Source organism: Giraffa tippelskirchi, chromosome 6, assembly GCF_054371585.1.
Source record: "Giraffa tippelskirchi isolate mGirTip1 chromosome 6, T2T-mGirTip1v1.2.pri, whole genome shotgun sequence".
In the NCBI taxonomy this organism is placed as follows: Eukaryota; Metazoa; Chordata; class Mammalia; order Artiodactyla; family Giraffidae; genus Giraffa; species Giraffa tippelskirchi.
In genome coordinates, this window is record NC_137280.1 from 70,508,500 (window position 1) to 70,536,286 (window position 27,787).

A 27,787-nucleotide genomic window follows, 5' to 3' on the forward strand; every position below is an offset into this window, starting at 1 on the left:
AAGTAGTGTATTGGAAGTTAAATCAATGAAACAAATAAAAACCTGGACAGCCCTGAAGATCACATGAGGCACCAGAGCCTCCAGCGGCGCCTCACTTGAAGCCCCAAAGGCCTCCGAGACATGGTTCCTGTGCTTCCCTCCCGGGCTCACCCCACATGACCTTTCCACCTGCTGTTCCTTCTTATGGAAGTACCAGTACCACCACCAGCAAAATCAAAAATCCACATAAGCAGGTTCTTTCTTCTTTCGCATTTGTACAGTCTTTTCTGTGAGGACTCCTGGCCCCTCTCCGAGATCTCCAGCATCCCCGCTCTCTCCCTGTGTCCCTGAGGACTGAGTTGTGTCTGTTCCTTTCCGGAATGGAAGCTGCTTGAGGACAGAGGTGCTTGTTTTGTTCTGTTTGTTCAATACAATATCCCCAAGGGCTCAGAGCAGTAGGCATTCAACAAGTGCCAGCCTCCCAGGGAAAATGGAAAAACTGACATAAAAATCCTTACCAGAGGTACATATGTGGGCTTAATAAAATTGAGTTACCCCCTTTTCTCATCTTTGTGGGATTTTTGGTTTAATTTTCTATTTACAGTTTTCCCTTTCCTTTGTGGAATTTCTGAGTTAACCTCTTTTTGTTATTTTCTGTATTATATTACATTGTATTCCTTGTCAAATCTAAATAAATCTAGCTCTCTCTCAGTGAGAGACAAACAGAGGAGGGAAGACATTCTATGAATAATTGATGGAGATCTGTTTTTAAAAGCTGTGGCCAGATATGGATAGAATTACAAGTACTCTTGGTCAGCCACTCTTTTATCAAAAAATCACAGTAGTAGTTAATACTCGTATTTACAGAATGAAGATATAGACATCACAGCTTAGACAATATGTTAAGAATTTATCACATTCACCAAAAGAAAGCTACCTGGGTATCTCTGATGTTTCTTTGGCCTAATAGCTTGAGAATGTTAATGGAAATTAGTCTCCAGTAAACTGGAACCAGGTTTATTGGGCAAGAGCTGTGCCAGACAGCCTTCATGTATATTTCTTGGGTTAGTTTCTCCCACAACCACTGGAAACAGCCAGGGGTGAATTAAGATTACAAAATTGAGGTGGAAGGAGGGCAGGTGACTGCCCCAAAGCCACACAGCCAGGTCAGAGGCAGAGCTGGAATCAGAACACAGGCGTCAGACTCCAGAGACTGCGATGAAGGGGTTGTGTGAGTCTAGAATCTGCGTAATGTATTCCTCACAGCCATAGATCAACGCGTGGGGATACAGCTTGATTGTTGAATTAATGATGTCTTATTTCAATGATTATAGGGGACAGATTCTTATTTAGAGTTGTTATTAAAATTGTGATTTTGTCCTTAATTATAAAATAACTTGGCTATGTGATGTGTTCACGGTCATTGGTGATACTCAACAAGGATATTACTATTATTCAGAACCTCAGCAAAAATGAATTTTTCAAAAGACTATTCTTAGCTAATGTGTGTGTTTGATAAACTCAAAATAATCATAGGCCTAGATTTAAATAATCTTTTAACAGTGTGTTTTATATGAAAAATTTGTACATTTTGAAATGACCAGTTTTCACCCTAATTGTAGTGAGGTGGTGTATAGTTAGCATAATAACCTCCTTTTAAAAGGACCCAAAACCTAAACATTATTTTTAAATCACGTCTGTAAATTCTCTGTTTAAAATGGTTTTTCCCATCTTAAATTTTATGCTTGATTTTACTTGTGACAGAAATAGAATTAAATAGGTCATGCTATTTCCTTTATCCTAGAACACCTTTTGTCTTCAAAGCAATATTTCTTGGTATCGGGTCATATGTGTGTGGTTTTCAGGTTGGGAATGGCAGATGAAGGCTCTTTACCTATGTTAGAACATGTTTTGCCTACTGTGGCCCCCCTGACGCCTACCAAGTGTCCAGGTCACCCTGTCAGCTCCATTTAGACGTCTTTCTTATCAAAGATGAAAGTCCAGAAGTGGATCTTGACAAATAAGTCTCTTGAATGCTGCAAGAATGTTTATTAATATACTTTTATTTCTTGTCCATCTTTGTTCCCTCTTTTAAAAAAAAATATTTACTTTCGGTTTTCTGGATCTGGTTGCTGTGCTCAGGCTTTCTCTAGTTGCGGCTAGTCGTGACTCCTCTCTGGTGGTTGCGTGCTGGCTTCTCATTGCGGTCGCTTCTCCTGTGCGGAGCACGGGCTCCAGGGCCCATGGGCTCAGTAGTTACAGCTTATGAGCTCCTTCCTCGTTTTAACCATTTGTTGATCCTTTGCTGGCTGACCGCTCCAGCTGTTCTCAGCCAACGATCTCATCTCTATCTTACAATAAAATAGCAGGTATCAACAAGAATCCTCTCCACTTCCTCCCAGAAGCCACATTTATCCACATTCACACTCATTTTTCCTCCTTTTGTCCGTTACAATCTGCTTCATACTTCCTCTGTATTTTTCAAGTCCTGTCCATTGAACAAATAATGCTTGTAATGGAAGAGGCTACACCGCCATGGACAAATCCAGCTGTGAAATCATCATGAAAGAAATCTTGTGAGAGTTGCATTTTTAATCTTTTTAAATCATCAATGTTAAATACGGAAGTCAATTATTCAATGACCTAAACAATTTTAAAATTCAAATAAACTAACATTGTATTAGAGCTTCCCTGGTGGCGCAGATGGTAAAGAATCTGCCTACAGTGTGGAAGACCCAGGTACAGTCCCTGGGTTGAGAAGGTCCCCTGATGAAGGGAATGGCAACCCACTCCAGTATTCTTGCCTGAGAATCCCATGGACGGAGGGACCTGGTGGGCTACAGTCCATGGGGTTGGAAAGAATCGGACATGACTGAGCGACTAACACACACAGCCTTGTATTAATACTATCTCAGAATAATTGAGCAAGGAATGAATAACTAAGTTTAAAACAGTCTGTTACTTTACATTCCAGTTAAGAAAATTCCAGTCATTTATAGGAGTTTAAAGAATCTTGATTCTTTAAATAAGCATAGAATTCTGCATGGGTGAAGCCATATTCTTTTAACGCTACTAACGAATTACTGAAGCAGTAGTAAGCTCTACATTTTGCCAAACCACATGCTAAAGGCAGTGACCTAGTTGCACACCCAGCCCTCCAGATTGACCCTTCCTCCACCACGCCCACAGCATTTCCAGAGAGATTCCTGAGGTGCAGAATCTAAACCCACACCCAGTACCTTGGCCACACATGGTCTGTATATGGGCGTCTCAGGCTCATTGCTCCCCGTCTGCATTTGCACCACAGCATGCCCACCTGACCCTGGACGAGAAGGGGTCTTATGTCTATACTTCCATTGTTTCGAACATGCTGTTCATTCTGCCTGATTTTTAATAAATCTTCCCAGCTGCTTTTGCTTTTCTCTGTTTTCATCACTTCTGGGACACTTTCTTCGCCTTTGCCTTTTGCGCTGTTCTGTGCCGCCCTGATGCTTCCCTTTGTCATAGCAGCTGGCGTGTTGCCTGATGGTTCTCTCTTTAGTCACCTGCCGTCTCTGCCAGAGTCCTCACGAGACCAGGACACCCCTTTCCCTCTGTGGTGCCCAGCAGGAGTGCCAGCCACAGGGTAGGGGCTAAAGGGAGGTGGTGGTGTTGTTTGTTTTTTTTTTTAATGTAGTAAAAATTACTTTTTTTATTGTTAAGAATGATAGTTGCTTTCTTAATTTCTGAATTTATTAATTCACCAGAATTGTAATATCTCATTTTGCTACTTATAACTAAAATCATCTCAATTTTTGTTTTGTATTGTTGTTTGTTTGAATCTTATCTGTTTCTTCTCCTTGCATTGGTCATTGGAAGATCATAGCTATATTAGCAACTCACTTTTAGCTACTGCAACAGACATTGTGGCTTTCCAGTATGTTCCAAGGATATTTTTGACTTCTATTCTTCCTCTACCATTATTTAATGAGTATTCCTTTTATATTTATCTGTTTTCAAAATTCTGAACACATACCTCTTCAATAAATACTCAATTCCTCCTTTCTGAAAAAAACATTAAAAAATCTCAGGTGGTCATGTATAAATTGTATAAGCCTACTCCTAGAAAGGAGAGATAAGAAAGTCTTCCTCAGTGATCAATACAAAGAAATAGAGGAAAACAACAGAATGGGAAAGACTAGAGATCTCTTCAAGAAAATTAGAGATACCAAGGGAACATTTCATGCAAAGATGGACTTGATAAAGGACAGAAATGGTATGGACCTAACAGAAGCAGAAGGTATTAAGAAGAGGTGGCAAGAATATACAGAAGACCTGTACAAAAAAGATCTTCATGACCCAGATAATCACGATGGTGTGATCACTCACCTAGAGCCAGACATCCTGGAATGTGAAGTCAAGTGGGCCTTAGAAAGCATCACTACGAACAAAGCTAGTAGAGGTGATGGAATTCCAGTTGAGCTATTTCAAATCCTGAAAGATGATGCTTGAAAGTGCTGCACTCAATATGCCAGCAAATCTGGAAAACTCAGCAGTGGCCACAGGACTGGGAAAGGTCTGTTTGCATTCCAACCCCAAAGAAAGGCAATGCCAAAGAATGCTTGAACTACCGCACAATTGCACTCATCTCACATGCTAGTAAAGTAATGCTCAAAATTCTCCAAGCCAGGCTTCAACAATACATGAACCGTGAACTTCCAGATGTTCAAGCTGGTTTTAGAAAAGGTAGAGGAACCAGAGATCAAATTGCCAATATCCGCTGGATCATCGAAAAAGCAAGAGAGTTCGAGAAAAACATCTATTTCTGCTTTATTGACTATGCCAAAGCCTTTGACTGTGTGGATCACAATAAACTGTGGAAAATTCTGAAAGAGATGGGCATACCAGACCATCTGACCTGTCTCTTGAGAAACCTGTATGCAGGTCAGGAAGCAACAGTTAGAACTGGACATGGAACAACAGACTGGTTCCAAATAGAAAAGGAGTACGTCAAGGCTGTATATTGTCACCCTGCTTATTTAACTTATATGCAGAGTACATCATGAGAAACGCTGGGCTGGAAGAAACACAAGCTGGAATCAAGACTGCCGGGAGAAATATCAATAACCTCAGATATGCAGATGACACCACCCTAATGGCAGAAAGTGAAGAAGAACTAAAGAGCCTCTTGATGAAAGTGAAAGAGGAGAGTGAAAAAGTTGGCTTAAAGCTCAACATTCAGAAAACTAAGATTATGGCGTCTGGTCCCATCACTTCATGGGAAATAGATGGGGAAACAGTGGAAACAGAGGCAGACTTTGTTTTTTGGGGCTCCAAAATCACTGCTGATGGTGATTGCAGCCATGAAATCAAAAGACACTTACTCCTTGGAAGGAAGGTTATGACCAACCTAGATAGCATATTGAAAAGCAGAGACATTACTCTGCCAGCAAAGGTCCGTCTAGTCAAGGCTATGGTTTTTCCAGTGGTCATGTATGGATGTGAGAGTTGGACTGTGAAGAAAGCTGAGCACCGAAGAATTGATGGTTTTGAACTGTGGTGTTGGAGAAGACTCGTGCGAGTCCCTTGGACTGCAAGGAGATCCAAGCAGTCCATCCTAAAGGAGATCAGTCCTGGGTGTTCATTGGAAGGACTGATGTTGAAGCTGAAAGTCCAATACTTTGGCCACCTCATGCGAAGAGTTGACTCATTGGAAAAGACCCCAGTGCTGGGAAGGATTGGGGGCAGGAGGAGAAGGGGACGACAGAGGATGAGATGGCTGGATGGCATCACCGACTCAATGAACATGGGTTTGGGTAGACTCCGGTAGTTGGTGATAGACAGGGAGGCCTGGCGTGCTGCAATTCATGGGGTCGCAAAGAGTCGGACATGACTGAGCGACTGAACTGAACTGAACAAAGACAGTGTCACCCCTTTGAATTAATATTTGTCTCACACAATTAAATGCATTATAATTTAACTTGCTTTTTATATAGTTTTGCTTTTCTAAGTTAAATAAATTGAGGTATGATATTTAGATGCTTCTTCAAAGAGAATAACCAAGGTCATCACTTTAAAATCTGGTCTAAAATCAGTGACAGTAAAATACTGAAGCCCATCTGTCTTCAGATCTTTTCTCTTACCCCTTGACCACATTTCTCCACTTCAGGAGATCTGTGGTAATCATTAAATTGATTATCATTGATAATACTGATGTTCCAAAAATAGTTACATTATATCCTGGCTCTTTTAAATGTTAACTAAATATCAGTAAATGCAAAGTCACTGTAATTGATTACCCCCAGAAACTTAGAAGTCAGTTGTAGAGTAGGAGTCACACTTCCATGGATATAAATGTCATTGAGCAGCATATGTAATTTGATCTTACAGAATGATCATTTCTCTGGACCTTTTTCACTTCCAAAATAGCTTTGAAATAACCATCGTGTACTTGTTATCACATCTGCACAGTGTCCTCAGAATGTACCCGTAGAACCAGGAGGATGGCTTTAGCTCTTGTCGCTTGTCTTTCTGTTGTTGAACTATGACAGTTCTTCATCAGTTCATCTATTCTGGATCCTTGACCATTATCAGATGTGTGATTTGCAAATATTTTCTCCCACACTGTGGATTGTTTTTTCACTTTCTTCCTAATGTTGTTTGACGGGAGTTTTTAATTTTGATGGAGTCCATTTTCTCTGCATTTTGGGGGGTTATTTTGCTTTTGTTAGTATATCTAAGAAACTAATAACTAAGATGACAAAGACTGACTGCTCTTGAACCTCGCTAGTGAAACTTTCATTTGAGTTATACTTTGCACTTCAGAAATTTCCTTGGCTTCTTTTCTGTATTAATATTCTCTGTTTTGGTGAGGCATTGTTCTCATACCCTTCTTTAGTTTTTTCTGTGCAGTCTCTCTTTTAGTCCCTTGAATACACTTCAGATAACTGATCTATGTGTAGTAAGTGCACTCTCTCGGTTTCTGCAGGGACAGTTTCTATTGACTACTTTTTTCCTTGTTTATGGACTATACTTTTGCATTTCTCTGTACATTGCATCAGAGAAGGCAATGGCACCCCACTCCAGTACTCTTGCCTGGAAAATCCCATGGACGGAGGAGCCTCGTAGGCTGCAGTCCATGGGGTCGCTACGAGTTGGACACAACTGACCAACTTCACTTTCACTTTTCACTTTCATGCACTAGAGAAGGAAATGGCAACCCACTCCAGTATTCTTGCCTGGATAATCCCAGGGACGAGGGAGCTTGGTGGGCTGCCGTCTATGGGGTCGCACAGAGTTGGACACGACTGAAGCGACTCAGCAGCAGCAGTACATTGCATATTTTCGTTTGCTTAAAACTGGACATTTAATAAGTAATGTTTCCACGTGGGAATCAAATTCTCCACATTTTGGGCCGGGACTTTAGTTACTTTTCTAAACTTATATCGTGAAGTTGGTATTTATCCTGCATTGCCATGGAAGTGTCTTCTCTGTTCCCGTAGTGCTCAGCTGATGACTGGATGGAGATCTTATCAAATGCTTAGAAACTAAGTCCCTCATCTTTGCCAAGAGCCTGTGAGTACATGTTGGAGTAGGTCTTCAACACTCAGCCAGTCAGTTAACAACTAACTCTGGCTTAGCCTTGACTTTCCTTCTTACACTGAACCTCAAGGTCAGCCAGAGGAGAGCACTCAGGACCTTCTCAGTTCTGTCCTGGGCAGCTATATGACATGGTACCTAATTCCAGAAATATGTCAGAGCTTTGCAAAGCCCAAATGGGTCTCGCATTCCTCTACTTTTCCTTGTAGCCTGTTTGTGCCAGTTTTCCTCCACAGCTCAAGCAGCTGAGATCATGAACAGCTGCGCCTAGTTACTTTCTCAGAGATCCTCAGGAAGAGGGCTTTGTGCACTGGATGAGCTCCAAGTCAGGTCCCATAAAGACAGTCCTCTGGGAATGGTGTTTGGAAAGCGCTCCACCCTGCCTGCCCCCTCACCTCAGGCCTGCTGCTTTCCTGCTTGATTGATTGGGGCTCCTACAGAGCTGGGGTGAGGGACGGGAATAGAACAGGTACAACATCAGAGCTCACTGTTCTTTCCAAGATGCAGCCAACTTTTTAAAAATAAATGCTCCCTAGATCTCTGTAAGCCTATGGTTAATTTTCAGAGTTCTAAAAATGTTCATTCTGACAGTTTTTGCCAGTTTCTCTTTGCTTTTTCAGAGGGAATTTCTGGAGGTTCTTACTCTATCATTTTCAGTGATGTCACTTTTATATTTTTCTTTACATTATAATTAGATATAGAGTTCATTGGTAGCTGAATTAATAAAGATTCGCTGAAAGCAGAATGCTTCTTTCTTTCCAGAAACTTCTCTGAACTTTTTGTCCTTCTGTTGTATTTTAGGACTATGATGATGGATATGGCACTGCTTATGATGAACAGAGTTATGATTCCTATGATAACAGCTATAGCGCCCCAACCCAAAGGTAAGCGTCACTCTTTCTGAACAGATCTCACAGCAGACACTTGTGCTGTCCACATTTTATACCCTCTGGAAACAGTATGACAATTGGCCAGTGAAGGTGATCTGACTTGGCCTTTGTTTTGTTTTAATCGGAGAAACACTGTCTGTCCTACCAACTAGCATGTATTGCACTCCAATTTACTGTAGTGCTAAAGCAATGCGTCTTGGAAAATGAAATTTGAAACTTTTATTTTCTCCAAAAATTTAGCTTAAGTGTTCAGTATATTCTAAGGAAGAATAGTGTGTGCCAGGTCTGTGGCTCTCGAGTCCAGAGGCTCCAAATTATCTTAGAAACGTGTGACTTTCCTGCTTCGTCAGTGCAGGGGATGGGAGTGACGGAAGTTTTGTTCAGTGTTCATAAATCATTTCTGCTTCTTAGCAACAGTGCTCTTGTTTTCTAACAACTTCAGATTCCTGTTTGTGAAAAATGAGTTAGTTCTGATTCGTTTTCTGAAGAAGTCTTCACTTAGAAATGAGTGTTATCAGAGGGGAAACACAGCTTTATAGTCATGGCATAGTAGACCTTGATGTTCATTAGTGTATGAAATTTATGTGTTCTGTTCAGAATCTTTTCCTAAATCCCAAGAAGCCTCTTGCTTTATGCTTAAAATTCTAAGTGGAAGACAAAGATAGACATACACAAGCCAAAATGCTGGCTGTATGAAGCATAAATTTCAATAAATATGGACTACATGGGTTTTTTGATGAAGCATAAATTTACTTTTGAACTCATGTGGGGCAAGGCAAGCTTTAAGCAGATCGGCATTCGGGTCCTGAGGTGGGCAGGGATATACTTTCTTCTCATTTTGTTCATGCCAGGTTTTTCTCCGGTATAGTGTGTCACAATTAAGTAGCCTTTAAACTTTGACTCCCAGCTGGTCTTCTTTCCAGAAAGGCTTGTGCATGGTGTTTGTATCCTTGAAGGTTGGGGCACACCTGGAGTGACTTGCACACAGTAAACAGCAGACAAGACTTTACGTGTTTCCCCTCAGTGTTCCGGCGATTTTATGAAGTATGAGGGGCTGTTCCCATTATATAGATGAAGAAAAAAAAACATAGAGCATAAGTTTAAGTAATTAGGCAAAAATCATACATGGAGTACAATCCTTTACTCACACGTCTTGTTTAGTCTGAACGGCAGCGCAGGAGTTAACACGTCTGTCATACAGATGATGAAACCGAGGTTCAGAGAAGTAAATAGCTAATGCAGAGTGTGAAGCAGACTTGGAGAGCTTGAACTCTGCCCATATTAAACTGTGATAACATAGTAATATGATTGCTCACAAGCATTCATTCCTGTGGTCATTTATTCAGCCAGCATGTATTAAATGTCCACTACATGTTTTAAATGTAGGCACTGTGCTCAATGTTGGGTTACAAAGATTATTGAGACAGAGACCCTCTCCTTGGAAAGTTCACAGTCTAGAATGAAATACAAATATTTAAAAGCAATGTAATATGGTAACCACATGAGAGTTTGAGATAAAATAGTGCTAAGAAGACAATGCTGGAGTCTGATTGGTAACACGGGGGGCATTTCACTTGAGAAAGTGAAGAGCTAGTAGGGGTCACGAAGGTACGAACACTGAAGGACATTGCCCAAAGCCAAGCATGGCACGGAGCGTGTTGTCTGGGCTTGATGGTGTAACGCACGGGAGAGAAGAGGCAGGAGGCGGGTGACTACATCCTCCCAGGCTTGGGGCTCAGGCTCCAGACTGTCGGCAGCACTAGGGAGTCACCGACGAGGTACAGGCTGGGGAGCGGTGTGTTCACACTTGGGTTTGGAGAAGTAACCAGAAGGCCATGTAGAGGCCGGGTTGGCAGATGGTGAGCCTGGAGGCAGAGGCCAGTTAGGTGGCACCTTATAAATTATAAGCCGTTTAAACATCAGGGAAGACTCGCTTAAAAGGAACATCTTACGGATAGCCCAGCCACCTTCTTGGTCGTGACCTTTTCAGTGCTACAACTCATCTTACCTGAAGGACTACAGAGAATTGTGTGAGAATTGCACGTGCTGGAAAATGCAGAAATCACTATTGGTCAGGTAATCTGAGTATTCATTTAATCCTCATAACCTATGAAATAGGCATCAGTCCTTTTAAAGAAAGAAGACTGGTTTATAAAAATTAGGTAAACTTGCCTAAGATCATGCATCTTACAAGCTAAGGGGCCCGACTTTGCACCTCAGTCTGTCTGTCTGCCTCTTCAGCAATTACTGTAAATCATGATGAAGCAGCTATGTTATGGAATAGGATGAAGAAGTGTTTCTAGGAGCTGTGTTAGTTTGCTAGAGTTACCATAACAAAATGCCACAGACTATTTTAAACAACAGATACTTATTTTCTCGGGGTCATAGAGGCTGGAAGTCCAAGATCAGGGTGTTGGCAGGTCTGGTTTCTTCTGAGGCTCCTTCGTTGACGTGCAGCTGATGCTGTCACGCTGGTCCTCACACAGTCTCTCCTCTGTGGGCATGCGTCCCTGCTGCCTCCTTGTACCCAGATTTCCTCTCTTACAGTGACACCAGTCAGATTGACCGAGGGCCCACGGAAGGCCTCATTTGACTTCATCACCTCTTTAAAGGTCCTGTGTCTAAACGCACATTATAGGTACTGGGGTAGGGCTTCAATTTATGATTCTGGGTGGACAGGTCAGTTCATAATATGCACATATTGTAACATTGGCTTAAGTACAACACTGTATGTCTCAGAATTAGAAATCTGTCTAAGCCGGTTAGAGCAAATTTTGAAATCATCCCCCAAATCAAGTAGTGGGCACTGACCAGTAAATCTCCATCATTCTCATTGTCAGTACTGAGGGTTGGCCGTGCGCTTGGTGTACTGGACCTTGGCCTCACAGAGACTCTCTCTGCTCAGTGTGCCCTGAAATATTGCAGAATTCAAGTCTAAACATGTCATTCCTTGCATGCAGGTTCAGAGAGGTTAACTCACCTATCTTAACCCATGGGACTGAGCAGTGGTAGATCCACATTCGCCCCAAGCATTCTCTTTTGTATTCTGCTCCATCATCTTTCAGCTTGCCTTCTGTCACGGTTTTGATTTCAGTTGCTTAAACTGATTCATATTTCCCATCTGTGTGCATGCTCAGTCACTCAGTCATGTCCGACTTCTTTGTGACCCCATGGACTATAGGTCCACCAGGGTCCTCTGTCCATGGGATTATCCTAGCAAAAATACTGGAGTGGGGTGCCATTTCCTCTTGCAGGGGATCTTCCCAACCCAGGGATCGAAGATAGAACCCAGGTCTACTGTGTCTCCCGCATCGGCAGTAGGATTCTTCACTTTCATCAAACCTGAGAATTTCATTTATCTTCATGCTAATGTTGCAGGCTAAAACTAGATGTCTACACTTCATGTGCTGTAATCATTTTATCACACTTTTGTTGCAGGAAAGAAGTTTGTCTCAGGAGGTTTACAAATTAGGGATTTTCTCTATCAGTTTTCAAATACCTTGTATGAAAATTAGAGTACAAATGAGAGTCCCTACAGAGTTCTAGAAAATTCAGCATAGTTCAGCTACGTTTCCCATCAATGTTTGTAATGACCTTGTACTGCAGTGTAAAACAAGCGTTATTTACCTGAATTCACACACTTAATGAGCAACAAGCTGTCACCTATTTCTGTGAAGAGAAATATGAACTGTTCTTTACAATATTGGAATTATTCTAATATACATCAGCACAAAAATAGTTACTGATTCATTCCTATGGGCACACAGCTCTGGAGTAGCTGTGAGGAGTAAAGGAACAGATGATAAATGGCCTCAGTGCTCAAACCTGTACCTGCCTTGGCGTGATCGGAGCCTTCTCAACTAAGTGGGATTAGTTTTCATTTGATGTCTTATTTATAATTCTAATGACAGTCACAATTTTACAGCATGATGACTGTAGTTAATAATATAGTATTGAGTTTGGGAAATTTGCTAAGAGAGTAAATTTCAGGTGCTCTCATCACACACACCAAAAGGTAACTATTTGAGGAGATCTGTTAGTTATCTTGACTGCATTCAAATTTCAGAACATTTTAGTCTGTGTTTCTGAATATTTGTAAATTCTCTAAGAAATACTTGATTCCTCTAATGATCAATTGTAAAGAAAGTAGAACAAAAAGGGTTTCCAAAAAGTGCTAATTACCCCCTGAGCATAAGTGGATGGATGACTGCGTAGCAACAGTTTTATTTTCTGGTGGATTTAATGTTGACGTACTTATTTCCCGTAGCAGTTTGTGGTTTGATGGTACTTTCAAGTACTTATTTCATTTCATCCTCCACAATCTCTGTGATTTTCCTGAAAACACTTAGAAATGCTGAAACAGGAAATTAGAAATAAGAGCTGCTAGTTTGGGAGAATCTATTAAGCCTTGCACTCAGCTGTCTATGTCCTGTATATGCGTTACCTTCCGTTTTCACAATGGTCCTACCTGCTGAATTTTTCCATGTATAGAAGTTGAAGATGTGATGTTTAGCAACTTTCCCAAGAATACACTGCTGAAGAGTACTTAAACTTAGGTTTTTGTCTGTCTCTGAAAACCGTTATCCAGCTAAGAAAAAATTTTAGAATACAAAATTATTGACTTGTTTTTATGACAAAACAACACCTAAGTGCTTTTATCCAAATAGGCAGAGTAATGGAGGCTGTCAAGAAGCTCCATGTACGCTAGCTGTGTTTTCAGACGCCAGCTGCAAGGAGAGCAGTGAGTGAGCCAGAAGTTAATGCCGCCGTCTGCCCTGCTCTCTAGTTTGCCGTTGCTTCTCTTGGCATCTTTAGCATTATATGTGCAGTAATGTCTTCTCAGCAGCTGACTTGAGAGGTGTGAATATAATTTGTGATTTTCACCTTGGAAATGATGACCTATTGTTCAACTTAGGGTGTAGCATTTCAACATCAGTAAAATCACTGTCTATTGGCAGATAGCGCTGTATTGTTTCAGGGTTGGCTGTTTTGGATTTTTAGAAACAGTAATGGTTGGGCTGGATTAACCACACCCTGCAGAATTTTTGTGAAATGTGCTTTCACCTAGCCCAGGGTTTTGACTGCTTGCTGCACGAGTGCTGAAGGAATCTCTTTAGCACAAACTAAGCAGTATAGCAATTAACGACAAACTTCTTACACAGTAATGTGTGGACAATGACCAAGTAATGGACACACCAACCCACTTTATACAGTGAAGCTGTAAATATATTCTCAGTCAAGGACCCTACAGTAAGAAAAAAAGGAGGGAAGGTTATAGTAAAAATGAAGCTACAACCTAGAAGGGAAAAGGAACAGTCTAAGGGCCAAAGTCTTAATGTGTACTAGTATTGCCATTGATTATGCGCATTGACCTCTAACTCAGTATGGTGTCTCAGGGTGAATGTGTGTGTGCACCCACACATATCCCCTCTGATCTTAAGTTTAACTCTAAGAGTTCGATATTCTTACCCCTTTTCTTGAGAAAACTGAGACAGAAGGAGAGGTTTAGTAAGTGGCCCGAGTCACTTGCTTAGTAACATTTCTGATCTCAGTCCACTTTGTTTCTGTCATAGTGTTTCTCAAAGAACTGCACTTATCACTGGTGTTTCACAGCATGGTTTCAGGTGGCACATGGGCAGACACTTTTAGTTTTAATTGGGAAAGTATAATTGCCATATCAACCACATGATTTTATGAATAATATTGCTATAAGTTATAGTAAATTTACTTAAGTTAAAATGAAACCTATAATACAGAGAATAATATTAAGTCACTCACAGGATGAATGGCGGACGTAGATGACAGATGTCCTGAAAGTGGTCCATGAAGGGCTAATGTTGGGCAGACACTGCCCATAGCACTTTTTTTTTCAAGATTCAGTAACACATTTTCAAGGAATGAGATATCTACTGAGTACTTATCAAGTATTAGCTAGTACATTAAATGCTCTCATGTCTATTATTTTATTTAATTCCCAAGAACATCTGTACGATTGTTAGTTTTACAAAGGAAACTAATGTTCTGAGAACTTGAGCTTGACCAAAGTCACAAAATTATATAAGTAGCAGTCAGAGAACTCATATCCAGTTCTCTTTAAGAGCAAGCCCACATTCTTTTGCTTAACCTGAAAGCAACTAAGGACAAAAAAAAAGTCCCTTCGTATGTAGAAAATGCCAGAATTGTGAAGTGGCCACGTGGAGTCTTCACGCATGAGCTCCACGGCAGGATGGAAGCAGCAGCAGGGCACAGGCATGCTAATGGCAGTGAATCAAGTGCCACCGTCAGTGCAGTCTTTCATGTTCTTGAGAACACGTGAGATTTATCACCAAGGGCTGTGGGATAATGGTGGTGTGTGAAAACAGAGTCCACCGGGGAGATGTACTACATCATTTGGATTTAGCACTGCCATCTGCTTAATAGCATCGAGAAGACGACAGCAGTGCTTATGATCAACCACTCAGAGCAGTGACAGATGCTACTGGGCGGGAATGTGCCTGGGAAGAAGTTTCCTCACCACAATGTAGATTCTAAACAGCGGGTTTGTTGGTTTTCACGCCACCAGCTTTACATCTTCACTACTGGATTTTAAGGTCTGTAGATAAAGATCTACTTGGTGAATCTCCCATATTTTCTTTCCCCATGTTTCATATCTTCTTAAAATGAGTTTTATTAGTTTTAGAATAATTTTCCTAACAAATTCTGCACTCGTTTTAATGAAAGAAGATGATAGCCCTTTTGTATTTCTTGACTCTTAAAATGAGTCACATGGTTTTGTTAAACAGATTGGAGGGCTCTGAAACCACTCAGACCTTGATTTGAATCCACTCTGTCACTTCCTCAGCTGTAGGATTTTGGCCAAGCTACTTCTTCAAGTCTTCATTTTTCATTTGTAAAATAATGGCAAGAATATTTGACTTGGGAGATTGTGATTAAATGAGATAGCGAAAGCAGTATACAGAGCAGAAGTTTAGTAAACTTGCAAAGATGACATGTGCCGGGAGCCACACACTGTTCTCAGCACTTTTCAGCCTTATAAGTAGGTTATTACTGTTATCCCATTTCATAGATGAGGAAATTGAGGCCCAGAGATTATAGAACTTCCCTGAGGTTGTTGCAGAGTAAATGCTGGGCTGGCACTGAACCCTCCGCTGTACTGTGTCTCTGGGTAACTTGTCCTCGTCAGTTTAGTTGTCCCATCTAGAAGCTTGTGTAGCCTTTTCCTGAGGAGAACTGCAGTCAGTAAAATCTCAACAAAGAAACAACCTGCATAAAATCATCCATGCCATTTTGATTCCCCATTTGTGAAACAAAAACTTACGGACAGCCTCATTTAATTTAGCTTGTCTGGAGTCCTAAGATGTTTGGAAGCATAGACTTGAGGTCACAGCTTGAAGTTCCTTGTGAAGAATGATTTACAGTAGAGAATGTCAGTGCGTGAATTTTTCAGAATCTAGTCAAACCTCATTTACTGGGCTTACAGCTTTGGAAGCGAAGGTAATTCACACACTGTGCGGGTTGGGTTTTCCTTTTTATTTGACATCATGAAGGGATGTGTTCTTCTGGAATTATGAGTGTCTGTCAGGATCCTTGAAAGTGTTTGTAACCTTTGACCCAGTGTTTACACAATAAATGCCTAACTTAGTATATAGCGAGTGTTCAACAGTGTAAGGGCTTCCCTGGTGGCTCACATGGTAAAGAGTATGTCTGCAATGCAGGAGACTCAGGTTCGATCCCTGGGTCAGGAAGATTCCCCTGGATAGGGAATGGCAACACACTGCAGTATCCTTGCCTGGATAATTCCATGGACAGAGGAGCCTGGTGGGCTGCAGTCCCTGGGATCACAAGAGTTGGATACTACTAACACTTAACACACCAGAGTGTAATTATATTTAACTATTTAAAAAGAATAAGCACTTTCTGGAAAATTCAGGGAAAGAAATACATTTTAGATATGGGGAAAAACCTATGCATGTCAACTTGGCCAAAGTAATGTAGATGAAACAGCACCTCAGTTGAGGCAGAAACAAGATTTGGTTAGTGGGAGTGAAAGGGAGGAGTCTGTGTCACAGCTCTGCAGCTTGTGACACAGCTGCAGCTCTGTTGAAGTTGGGATCAGGTCATGCCCCTGTGCTTCAGCTTGCTCATCGGTATGATGGACGTGATGGTTGATGGACTTAGGTTGTTGTCATGTTAAATGAGTTGATACACTGAAAGCACCTGGCGCTTTGTGAATGCTATCATTAGCTATTATTAAAAATTCTATAATTTTTTTTATCTAAAAGCCATAGGGCTAAATGTCTTAGACTCAGGATTTTTGAATTTTAGAAAATGGTATTTTGCATGCTACATGTTCTACAAGTCATTGGGGGGGGTGCATCTATTTGTGGTTCTCCAGGACAGTGATTCGGAGAAGGTGATGGCACCCCACTCCAGTACTCTTGCCTGGAAAATCCCATGGACGGAGGAGCCTGGTAGGCTGCAGCCCATGGGATCGTGAAGAGTCAGACACAACTGAGTGACTTCACTTTCACTTTTCACTTTCATGCATTGGAGAAGGAAATGGCAACCCACTCCAGTGTTCTTGCCTGGAGAATCCCAGGGACAGGGGAGCCTTGTGGGCTGCCGTCTGTGGGGTCGGACAGAGTCGGACATGACTGAAGTGACTTAGCAGCAGCAGCAGCAGCAGGACAGTGATTGCCCATTGGATTATCTGAAGTTTATGATCAAGGAAAATGTGATTACCAAGGGGGATGGAAAGCATGTATGGCAAATTGAAGAACAAGTGGATTTGAAGGGGGGTGTATTCAGCCTTGGCAGTTTTTAATCCTACCAAGTATGGTTAGTGCCAGCAATTAATTTTTAAATAGTATAGATGAAAGGATTAATACAGGACTCTCCCATCTATTAGCAGCCGTTGCATTAACAGGACCTCTCTTGATCTGGCCCTGAGTTTTCTATAACGTCCTGTCAAGTCACCCACTCACCCAATCTAACCTTATATTGAATTGTTCAGTCATGATTTGTTTATAATTTACTCAGTCACAGATGAAATAGATCTCAAAGCATACATTATGTGAATAAACTTAATTTTGTCATATTCTTCATGGCTCATTCAGTAATTTTCTTCACTTACAGTTTTTAAAGACATTGTCGTTATTTGGCATATTTCTATAAAAATTGCTTGCAGTGTTTTTAGACTTTTCCGCAATGGTGCAAACAGGATAATTTCCTTTTCTTTACATTTTAGTCCTTGCCAGATGGCTTGCAGCAGAGCAGAGGTTCCTTGACTCAGTCGTTACTTCATCCAGCAGGCTTTCTTGATAAACTCTCTGCCTCTGACATCCCCTTCTGTGTTCACAGAGTACTCAGCCAGACTTGTGTGTTTCTGGAATATGGTATGCTTGCCTCTGGTCACCACTCATACCTGCTGGACTTGAGAATTTCTCTCCTGTTTATACAGAGAGGCCCTTGGTGGCAGAAACCCTTTTCTAGTTGCAGAGCAGAGGTTCCTTGACTCAGTCGTTACTTCATCCAGCAGGCTTTCTTGATAAACTCTCTGCCTCTGACATCCCCTTCTGTGTTCACAGAGTACTCAGCCAGACTTGTGTGTTTCTGGAATATGGTATGCTTGCCTCTGGTCACCACTCATACCTGCTGGACTTGAGAATTTCTCTCCTGTTTATACAGAGAGGCCCTTGGTGGCAGAAACCCTTTTCTAGTTGTCCTTTAATCCCTAGTACCTAGTAGAGTACCAACCAGGAAAAGGACCTGTATGGGTTTTTCACTTCAGTTGGCAACATTTGAGAACTCCGCCTATGTTCTAAAAGTTCCTTTATTGGAAACACAGTAAGAAGTCTGATACCTCTGAATGTCTAATGTGGAACTGCAGGTATCCCTCCTTCAGCTTGGGCTGAATGGTAGAGTCCTTTATACAGCCTTTAAAAAAAAAACAAAGAGAGATTCCCAAGCCAATCTCTTGTTTATTGTTTTTAATCTGAGTTTTGAGATAGCACAACTATCTGAAACTTTTTAAATACTCTACAGCTAATTTTTAAGAGCAGCCAAGGTTGAAAACTGCTTTTCTTGTCTAATAAGCACTATGCAAATAAGATATATTCAGTGCTTTTCAGAGTGCCTTGCAGATACTTGCTAAGTAAATATTTATTTCCCAAAGAAATAAATTATTGGCATGTCTTTCATTCATTCATTCAGCAAAGAACTATTGAGTACCTACTCTGTGCCAGCTACTATCCTAGGTGCTTGATAAGTACCAGTGAACAAAAAGGGATAAAGAATGTGCCCAGTAGAGTTTAAGTTCTAGTGGTGGTCACGTTTAGCTACTGGCCTTCATGTTTAGCTTCTTTGAGAAGATGACTTAAGACTTGAAGGAGGTAGAAGTTTGCCTAAGGATGTATCTGTGGGAACACAGTGATCTGTGCAAAAATCCTCAAATAAGAGGGAGTGTGTCTTATGTATTCTGAAATCCTTAAAGTTACAGTTTTCTTCCATTCATATTTACAATTTCAAGTTCTCCTAATAGAAAACTTGAGATTTCCCTTTGGAATAAGATATCTTTGAAGTTTGGAACAAAATGTTTTGCTTTTCAAGAATGTGTTGTAAGAACTTTTTCCTATTTAAAATTAATCCCAGTATGATTAAAGGAGCTTGCAAACTTAAAATTATGAAGTTACAGGAGAAGACTGTGGTCTGTACACCCTTATATCTTGACCTGTAACAACTTTGGTAGAAAATCAATAGAGCAACCAACAGCCTGACAGAAGTAGAGAAATGTCCTTTATAAATGTAAATCTTACTTATCTCACTCTCTGTTCTTTTTCCTAAACATCCAGCATTCAATTATGAATAAAAATTATACAATAAGAAAATATAACCCAGAGTTAAGAAACAAAATAGTCAAGAAAAAGAGAACCCAGATATTACAGTTGTCAGACATTGTCTTAAACTTGATATGTTCAATATGCTAAAGGATGTTGTGTGAAAGGTGGACAGCATGTATGAACAGATAGGAATGTAGCCAATGAAAATTCTTAAAAAGATCCAAATGGAAATGCTGGAATTGAAAAATTACAATGCCAGTGATGAATAATTATTTCAGTGGACTTATTAACAGATTGTACACCATAGAAGAAATAGTAAGAGAACTTGAAGACAAATTATAAGAAAGTATTCAAACATGAAAAGAGAAAAAAAAGATGATGAGTAGAAGGAACATTGGGTATGAAATCTGCAAGATGATGTACAACAGTCTAACACTATCAGAATTGCAGAATGAGATGAGAGAAAGTGTGAGGTAGAAGTACTTGAAATAATGACAAACACTTCTAAAATTAATAAAAAATACCATCACACAGATCTACACAGTGCAGAGAACTCCCAGCAGGATAAATATGAATATAAACACATCAAGGTATAATGTATACAAGTTGCTATAAAACAAAGAGAAAAGATTGAGAACAACTAAAGGAAAAAGACATAAATATAGTCAAAATAGATGATGTTTTACATCAGGTATTCTGAAGTTGGCATTATGTTTTTGAGGTTCATCCACATTATAGCTTTTATCAGTATTTCTTTCCTTTTTATTATTGAATGGTTTTCCATTTATGAGTCTACCATGTTTTGTTTATGCATTAAATAGGTGATAGATACTGGGTTTGTTTTCACTTCTTGGCATTATGAATAATGCTGCATTGAACATTTATGTGCAGATCTTTGTGCAGACTTGTATTTTACTTCCTTTAGACATTTAGGAGAATTGCTGGGCCAGATATTAATTATATGCTTAACTTTTTAAGAAACTGCCAAAGTGTTTTTCAAAGTACTTGTACATTAATTCCTACCAGTGGTGTATAAGGAGTCTTAAGGATAATTTTAACCAAAATGTTCAAGACCTCTGTACTGACAACTATTAATAAAATATTGCTTACAGAAAGTAATGAAGACCCCAATAGCACTTACCTTCCTTAAAGTTATGAAATTGCAGAGAACTGTGCAAATAGATGGAAACTATTAGTTGTTATTGGTAATTTGCTAGATTTGTTGTCATTAAAGGTACATTCCTCACTCTAGCAAATCAGCAAAAATAGCTCATATACCATCAATAAGACTCTAGGAAAAATATTGCTCATTCAGAAGGAACCTCTACCTCAATAGTACTCATAACAGCTGTCCTTGAATAAGAGCTAAGTTTATGTATGTAACATATTATCTTCTTTGAACCTCACAGCAATCTTATGAAAGATTTATTTTAAAAACTATTTTATAGATAAAATTGAGTTAACGACACCCAAGCTTACACCTTGGTGGCTCAGTGGTAAAGGATCTGCTGGTAATGGTAGGAGATTCGGGGTCGATCCCTAGGTCAGAAGATCCCCTTGAAGAAGAAATGACAACCCACTCCAATACTCTTGCCTGGGAAATCCCATGGACAGAGAAGCCTGGCAGTCTACAGTCCAGGGGATTGCAAAGAATCGGACACAACTGAGCACACACACACACAAGCTTAACTGTTGACTCTGTACTGTCTTCCAAAATGATGATAATAAGACAAGAAGCCTGCTGATAAGTGACGTGAGTGTGTAAGGAATGTTTGGCCTGGCGTATACATGCAGCGCCAGCATCAGTGCGTGTCTCTGAAACTCACTTCCTGAGTGTCCTGAGACCTCCGTGCATGCATGCCTCTGAGTGCATGGGGGGAGGAGAGAGGCACAGTGAGCTGAAGAGACGCTCATGAACAAAACTCTTTTCTTTTTATTCTTTTGTTTTTCTTGGAGTATAATCAAAATTCATCGTTTTTAAAAAATTACGTAGAACCATCTGCAGTCTTTTAAGAAACTTTCGATAGGAGACTGCTGCAGATGGAGAAGAGTACTGACGGTGCTGTTGAAATAAACGTGATCGGATGTCCTTGCAGCAGAGAAAAATAGAGACACACGGCGTCCCTCACGTCAGGATGCTTGGACCGTTTTGTAGGACTGGGATAAGCTCTGAATTAACCCCATGTTCCACTGAATCAGGTTTATTCTCTCACGTAAGATTGGATGTTAGCAGCTTCCGACCACTGGGACCACTCTGTGGAGTCCCTGAGCAGCCAGGCCGCTCCCTTTGTTTTCTCCATGCTCCTAGCCCTTGCCCCGTGCCCTTGGGCTCAGCTTGCTCTCATGCAGCGGTCACAGTCCAGCGGCCAGGCTGGGGTTCAGACAGGGAGAGAGAAGAGGAGGAAGGCCCTGCCACCTGGGCAGGTCCACCTGCTCTTAGGAAGTTCCCCGGAAGCTTCACTCCCTAAAGCTCACTCCTGTCTCATCGGTATCCTCCATGTAAAAGTGGCCATGAAATGGAGGCTAATGGCTGGGTAAGGTACCACTAACACTTCCCCGTCAGTCTCACAAGGCGTCTTCTGCTAAGAAGGACAGGGAGAGTGCACACCAAATAGGCAATAGCTGCCTGCTGGCCCCTTCCCTTTTAACATGAGTGTTAGCTTTTTTGTTTGTTTGTTTGTTTTCCTTTTTCTGAAATATTATGTACATATAGCGAAGGGCATAAATTCATACCTGTCTGAAGCGTCCAGTTGAGTGACTGTTTTTCAGTGTACACACCATGTAAGCAGGAGATGGATTCTAGCATCCAGGCGAGTTCTCCAGCTTCTTCTTTCAACTGTGGATGTCTTAGGTCATTATCTCTTTCTGGCTCCCTGAATCGCGTTGCCTTTTGAAAAAGTGCCCAAACATACTTCCACTGTGCTGTGAGTGTGGTGACTGGTCGTCAGATTAGATGGTGGAGAGAGGCACCTGGGAGCCGGGGGAACTAGACTTGCATCCTGACGCCCCCACCCCTACTGTGGCCTCACGGCTCTAGAGAAGGCGCTCTGTGTCTGAGTCACCATTGTCGTGTCACCAGGGCAAACTGTGTGGTGTTCTGCTTCAGATGCTTTTCTTCCTCCTTTCTGTCTGACTCTTCTCGTAGGTGTCAGTTTAGACCTTCCTCCTTCCAGGAGGCACTCCCAGGTACCCCAAAACTGGTCCAGGCGCCCCACCCTGAGTTCCTTCAGAACTCTGGGCTTCTTGGAATCACAGTCCTCCACCAGCCTATTGACAGTTGTCTGCCTTGCACACTAGACCAGACGTGTTTTATCACAAAGCCCGAAACCTGTTCACTGTTTCATCCTGGTGCCCAGCACATGGTAAGTGTTCCAGAAATATCTGTGGAACAGATGCTGGGAACAGGTGACATCTGAACTTCAGAAATTCCTACCGAGAGCACCTTTCTCAAGAGAGAGTGTAACAAGTGAGAGTCTCTCTTACATGGTGGCAATAACCTAAATTTATAAAATAGAGATGATGCCAGATTGTGACTGTTTTAAATATGAGAGTAAATTTGTGCAGAACACACGGCTCCTAGTCAGTGTTTAATAGTGTATGATAGATGCTGTTTGATAGTATCTGTCATTAGTGGTAGATCTTGTTTGCATGTCTCTGCCCAGTACCCTGCACCCGATCCTAGTAGTTGACGTGTGTGTGTGCACACGTGCGTGTGTGTGCATGTACTCAGTCACTCAGTAGTGTCTGACTTTGCGACCCCATGGACTATATAGCTCTGCCAGGCTCCTCCGTCCATTGAATTCTCCAGGCAAGAATACTGGAGTGGGTTGCCATTTCCTCCTCCAGGGGATCTTCCCAACCCAGGGATCAAAACCATGTCTCTTGCATCTCCTATGTTGGCAGGTGGGTTCTTTACTGCTGTGCCACCTGGGAAGCCATAGTAGTTGACGTAGGTCCTTTAAATTAGGTTTGCCAATAACCCCTGCGACATGTGCTTCCTTCTTGCCCTGTGTGATCCGCCTTCCTAAGAGGTCTGTCACAGGAGGAGGTGCTCTCAAGCTCTGTGGGAAGCAGAGCCAGAGAGAAGGGATTCTGAGAGTCTCGTGAGAGATGAAGGTTAACATGGAACTTTCTGTCAGGCCTGTTCTGGATTCTGTCAGGGTGTTACTGTGACAAGTTAGTCAGACTGTATTTCTGGAAGTCTTTGAAAGTGGAGAGGGAATCATTCTCTCAGATGATTAAGACAATTTAGCCTGAAGCCCAGCAGACGGACCACATGACTTCTCAAGGCTGACTTTGCCTTTGATCTGTCAAGTATGAGTAAGTTCCTACACTTTACAGTGAGGTCAGATTGAGAAGTTTTTCACAGTAGAGGTGGAGGATCCACTATAAGTGGCAAACCTTGTGTCTCTGATTCTCTGACAGACCTACATTAACATTTAAAATCTTTTTGTTTGACAAAGTAATTGTTACATCTGAAATGAGGCTTGGCAAACTTCATTACAACAGTACGGTTAAGGCTAGTCTCTGCTCTTTATTCGGTTTAGAGGGAGTGTCCAGGCAGTGAGAGGGACTCTGTGTGAGCTCACTGCGTTGTGGCCCCGCGGTCGCCCTGTCAGAGGACACCGCTGTGGCCCTCACCCTGAGCAGCACACGCCATTCATTCATTCCCGCCAGTGCTTCTGTTGAGTACCTCTTGTGTTTCAGACACTTGTAGAAGCTGCCCCTCAAAAAAATTATGCTTCCTGTTGAAGATCACACTACTTCCTAATGGAAAAACAGGTTCAGAACTAAGTGCACCTTTACTCCACAGTCCGAGTTCTCTGTCTGCTTGCATGTGTCCCCAGAGGGATTGCATGGTGTCTCTGGGTTTTGAGTACTTTTCACATGACGAGGACTGCAGACTTATGTCTCCAGTTCAGACCACTCCCCCATCCTCTCGATTTCTCTTCCCAACTGCTCTGGGAGGTCTGAAAGGCCTATGCAACTTTGCCTGTCCCAGGCCAGACTCCTGATGGCTCCCTACCCAGAGGTCTTTCTGCCTCCATCTTCTCCATCTCAGGTGATGGCAAACTTCATTTCGGGGGCATTTCTCCCTGGAGCCATCTTACTCAGGATAAAACAAGAAACCAAGCCTTTCCGTGGCCTGCATGACCCCCTCTGCCTCCCTGTGTCCCTCTGTTCCCACTGTACTGCCCTGCTGTTTCGTTGGACCAGAGTGTGCCTCTGTGGGACCAGCTGCATCCACTCTGTGCCCAGCTGTGTCACATCTCCTGCCCAGTCACACAGCAGACCTGAGGATTGACCATCGAATCCAGCAGGTTAAAGTTCATTGGTTCCCTTGACAAGGGATGAAAATGTAACAACAGTAGTGGGACGATTGCAACGTGCTGCAAAGGAGGGTCAGCATGTTACTAGAGGACGGGAGTGAAACTGGAGAGGGGAAGCCATGGTCAGAGGATGGAGTACATGAAACTGACGTAAGGCGGGGTAAAGGGGGTTACTGATGTGACAGGCACTAAGATGTGACCTGGGAGCTGATGGCAAAAGGAGACTAGAGGCAAGATCAGTAGTGGACAAGAGTGGTCCAGGGAGTCAGCAGACCAATGTGTTTGAAGGGTTATCTGCCTACGTACAGAAAACACCAAGACTTAGGACAGTGATGCCATTGAGAGATTGAAATCTGTGTGTTTGTGCAGAGGAGTGGAGCATAATGGGCTACAAGTGGCAATGGCTGGGGCGGTTGGTGAAGAGAATACTCACCTTCCTGTTGTCCCAGTGGCATATGGGCCATGGGGGATAAAGGAGAGGAGAGGGCAACTGAGGGAGAGGTGTCATTAGAGGAGAATTGAGTTTTCATTGAGGAAGAAGGTAAGGAAGTGTCTAAGGAGGTAGAGGATATGTGATGAGCCATGACTTCCAGAGGGCACAGACAGAATTGGGATGGGGATGGGGACAGATGGGGATGGGCAGAGCTTTACAAGTACTGGAGATACAGAGTAACTAGTGATCTAGAGTTCTCTGAGCTGCACATGACCAGCCAAGGGCCTGATGAGATGAGTTCCAGCAACTTTTCCATCAAAATTCATGTAGAGGCTTGGCGAGGTAGACACCAGACAGATTTGTGTCAGGAGTTCCTTCTTAGTCCCATTCGTGGAGACAGGGTGATCTGGGAGCTCACTTTTGTCCTCCTTTTGAATGCCTGTCCATGATCTGGGGGCACGTGGGCTTGGTCCCAGTGCTACCGTTTGCTCCGTGATCCCTGTGTTTCCTCCCGGTGCTGGGCCTGTTTCTTGACTCTGGTTGATGGATCGAGAACCTCTGGGAAAGAGAGGAATTACGCTGAGCCTTTGGACTTCCTTCTACCCCTGATGCAGGGTAGAACGTGGAGGACAGAGCAGGCCTGGGAGACACAGCATTGGTGCTAGGAGAGGAGCTTACTCTGGACAGCTTGAGGGAGGGACTTCTATTGACCCCTTCTGATGGAGAAAAGGCATAGTCAACCTACTGTGTTTTCTTGCTTATTATTAATACTGTAAGTTGTATTCATAAATGAAGAAATTTTTAGAGTCTTCCCCCTTTGCCTTATGTTGGGTTTTTAGTTTATCCTTGGGAAATAGGACACTTCTTGGGTTAATAGACATTGGAGGCGCACGAAATGAAATGCCGCAAAAATAATTCAGATGGAACTGACAGGTACGAGAATGGGGCTCAGCTGCTCCCAGCTTCATGGCTTGATGACAGTCTTGAAATAAATAATCAGAAACTGAATGGAATGATAAAAAATATCAGTTTAAAGTTTCCAGTTGTCAAAACTAAGATTGTCTTATCACCAAACCATCGCCCGACCAAATTATGTTTCCTTTTATCCTCCCGTTCATTGGGAAACATTCTTCACCCTGATTTTTATTTTTTTTTATGCTGATCTATGTGACAGTACTTCCAGCTGGATTTCCAGTCCACCCCGATGCTCATTGCTGCTCACTTCATTTAATCAAGGGGACTTTGTTTAGTCAAAAAGCAGTTGTTTTTCTCCTGTTTATTGGTCTCGGTACCTGTCACTGATAGTTCCAAGTTAAACAGTGGACCTGTCTCAGTAAAGGGAATTCTTTTCAGTTTTATGAAGAGGTCACTCTCATTGTTTTTCGTGCGGCAAAGAAGAGATTTTAAAGAACATTACAACTTTGTCTAAGGAGCCATTATGATGTAACTTCTGACCTTTAGGAAGAAGACTGAGGTTCACTTAATTTAGTGCTGAGTTTCTAAGAAGCAGTAGCCAATTTATTTTCAACAAAATGAGAAATTATGTTGACTGCTGTATCCAGATGCTATACGTGAGGCACTGAGAACGTTAGGGCTTTCCCAGGGTCTGGGGGGCATCTAGTGTGGTGGGATTTGGCAGGCAGAGGGGCACTCGGACTGAGTAGATGGGTGGACAACTGCCCCACGACTGTCTGTGCTGGGAGGCCCAGGTTTAAACTCAGATGTCTTGACCCGTGTTTAGCAGTGACATTTTATCAAAGGTTTCCCTTCTGAACATCTGTCTACAAGATGAGGAAAGTCGTCTTCTTTAATAGCCGTTCTCATATTTAAAACTGTTAAACTTTAAGAGGTAAGGAGGCCATATTTTTTTGTTGTTGCTTGTTTTTGCTAGATTTTTTCTTTCTTGAATATGAATGTCTCTCTGTTCCTCACTCAGTTAGTCCCTCTTCTCTTCTTACCATAAATATATGTAATACCAGGATGGAAAACTAGGACTGCAGAAGGGGAGAGGAGGCATTGGAGACCAGCGGGAACTGAGGCAGTTACAGTTCGCCATGATCCACTGGCGTTGGGTTTCCTGCAGACCCTGACCCCTGACACAGCAGGCAGTGCCTTAGGACACGTGCCCGTGGACAGAGAGCTTGGATTGTGGAGTAAAGATGCACTTAGTTTTGCACCTCTTTTTCCATTTGGAAGTAGTGTGACCTTGGACAGGCAGCATAACCTTTTTGAGTTGCAGCTTCTAAAAGTGGTATTTGGGCTAATGACTGGGTAGGAGGTGCTTGGGAGCAAAAGACAAGAGGAACCATTCTGGCAGAGGAGGGCAGAGGTGAAGACCTGTCCCCACAGGCGTGAGACAAGCCCGTAGCTCCCATCCCCGTCCCCTCTCACTGGGCTCGCCATCCTGTGCAGTCGTCTGAGGAGTTGATGGTTAGTCTCCGGTGACATTCACCTGGGCTTGAGAAACTAAACGTAGGAGAACCAGGTGTGGACTTAACTGGATGTGTCCCCTGTCTGCTGTCTGTGTGATGTTAAGCTGGCACCCCAGCTATTCTGCTCTATAGCATCCTTACCTGTAAAATGGGCATGACAGATCTGCCACCTCCAGGGGGAGGCGGCGACTGCTTAGGGGTCTCAAGGCTGGCACAGGGCAAGCCCCCAGTGTGGACTTTGGTATTCACTCCGTGCTTCCTCGGGCGCTAAGCAGCTCAGCTGAATCGTTTTCCATTCTGATTAGAA

General features: G+C 42.3%; 1 protein-coding gene across 21 annotated transcripts in view; it reads left to right on the top strand.

The window, feature by feature from the left end:
* KHDRBS3 (KH RNA binding domain containing, signal transduction associated 3) overlaps nt 1-27,787 on the top strand; it is a 153,162-nt gene that overhangs the window by 113,412 nt on the left and 11,963 nt on the right. For all 21 annotated transcript variants that reach the window (XR_014057615.1, XR_014057613.1, XR_014057608.1 and 18 more), the window contains one exon: nt 8,359-8,441. Coding sequence is in view for 11 of the 21 variants with exons in the window: in XM_081504025.1 (XP_081360151.1) it covers nt 8,359-8,441 (83 nt within the window). In the remaining 10 variants the exon portion in view is untranslated. The remainder of the gene's footprint in view (nt 1-8,358; nt 8,442-27,787) is intronic.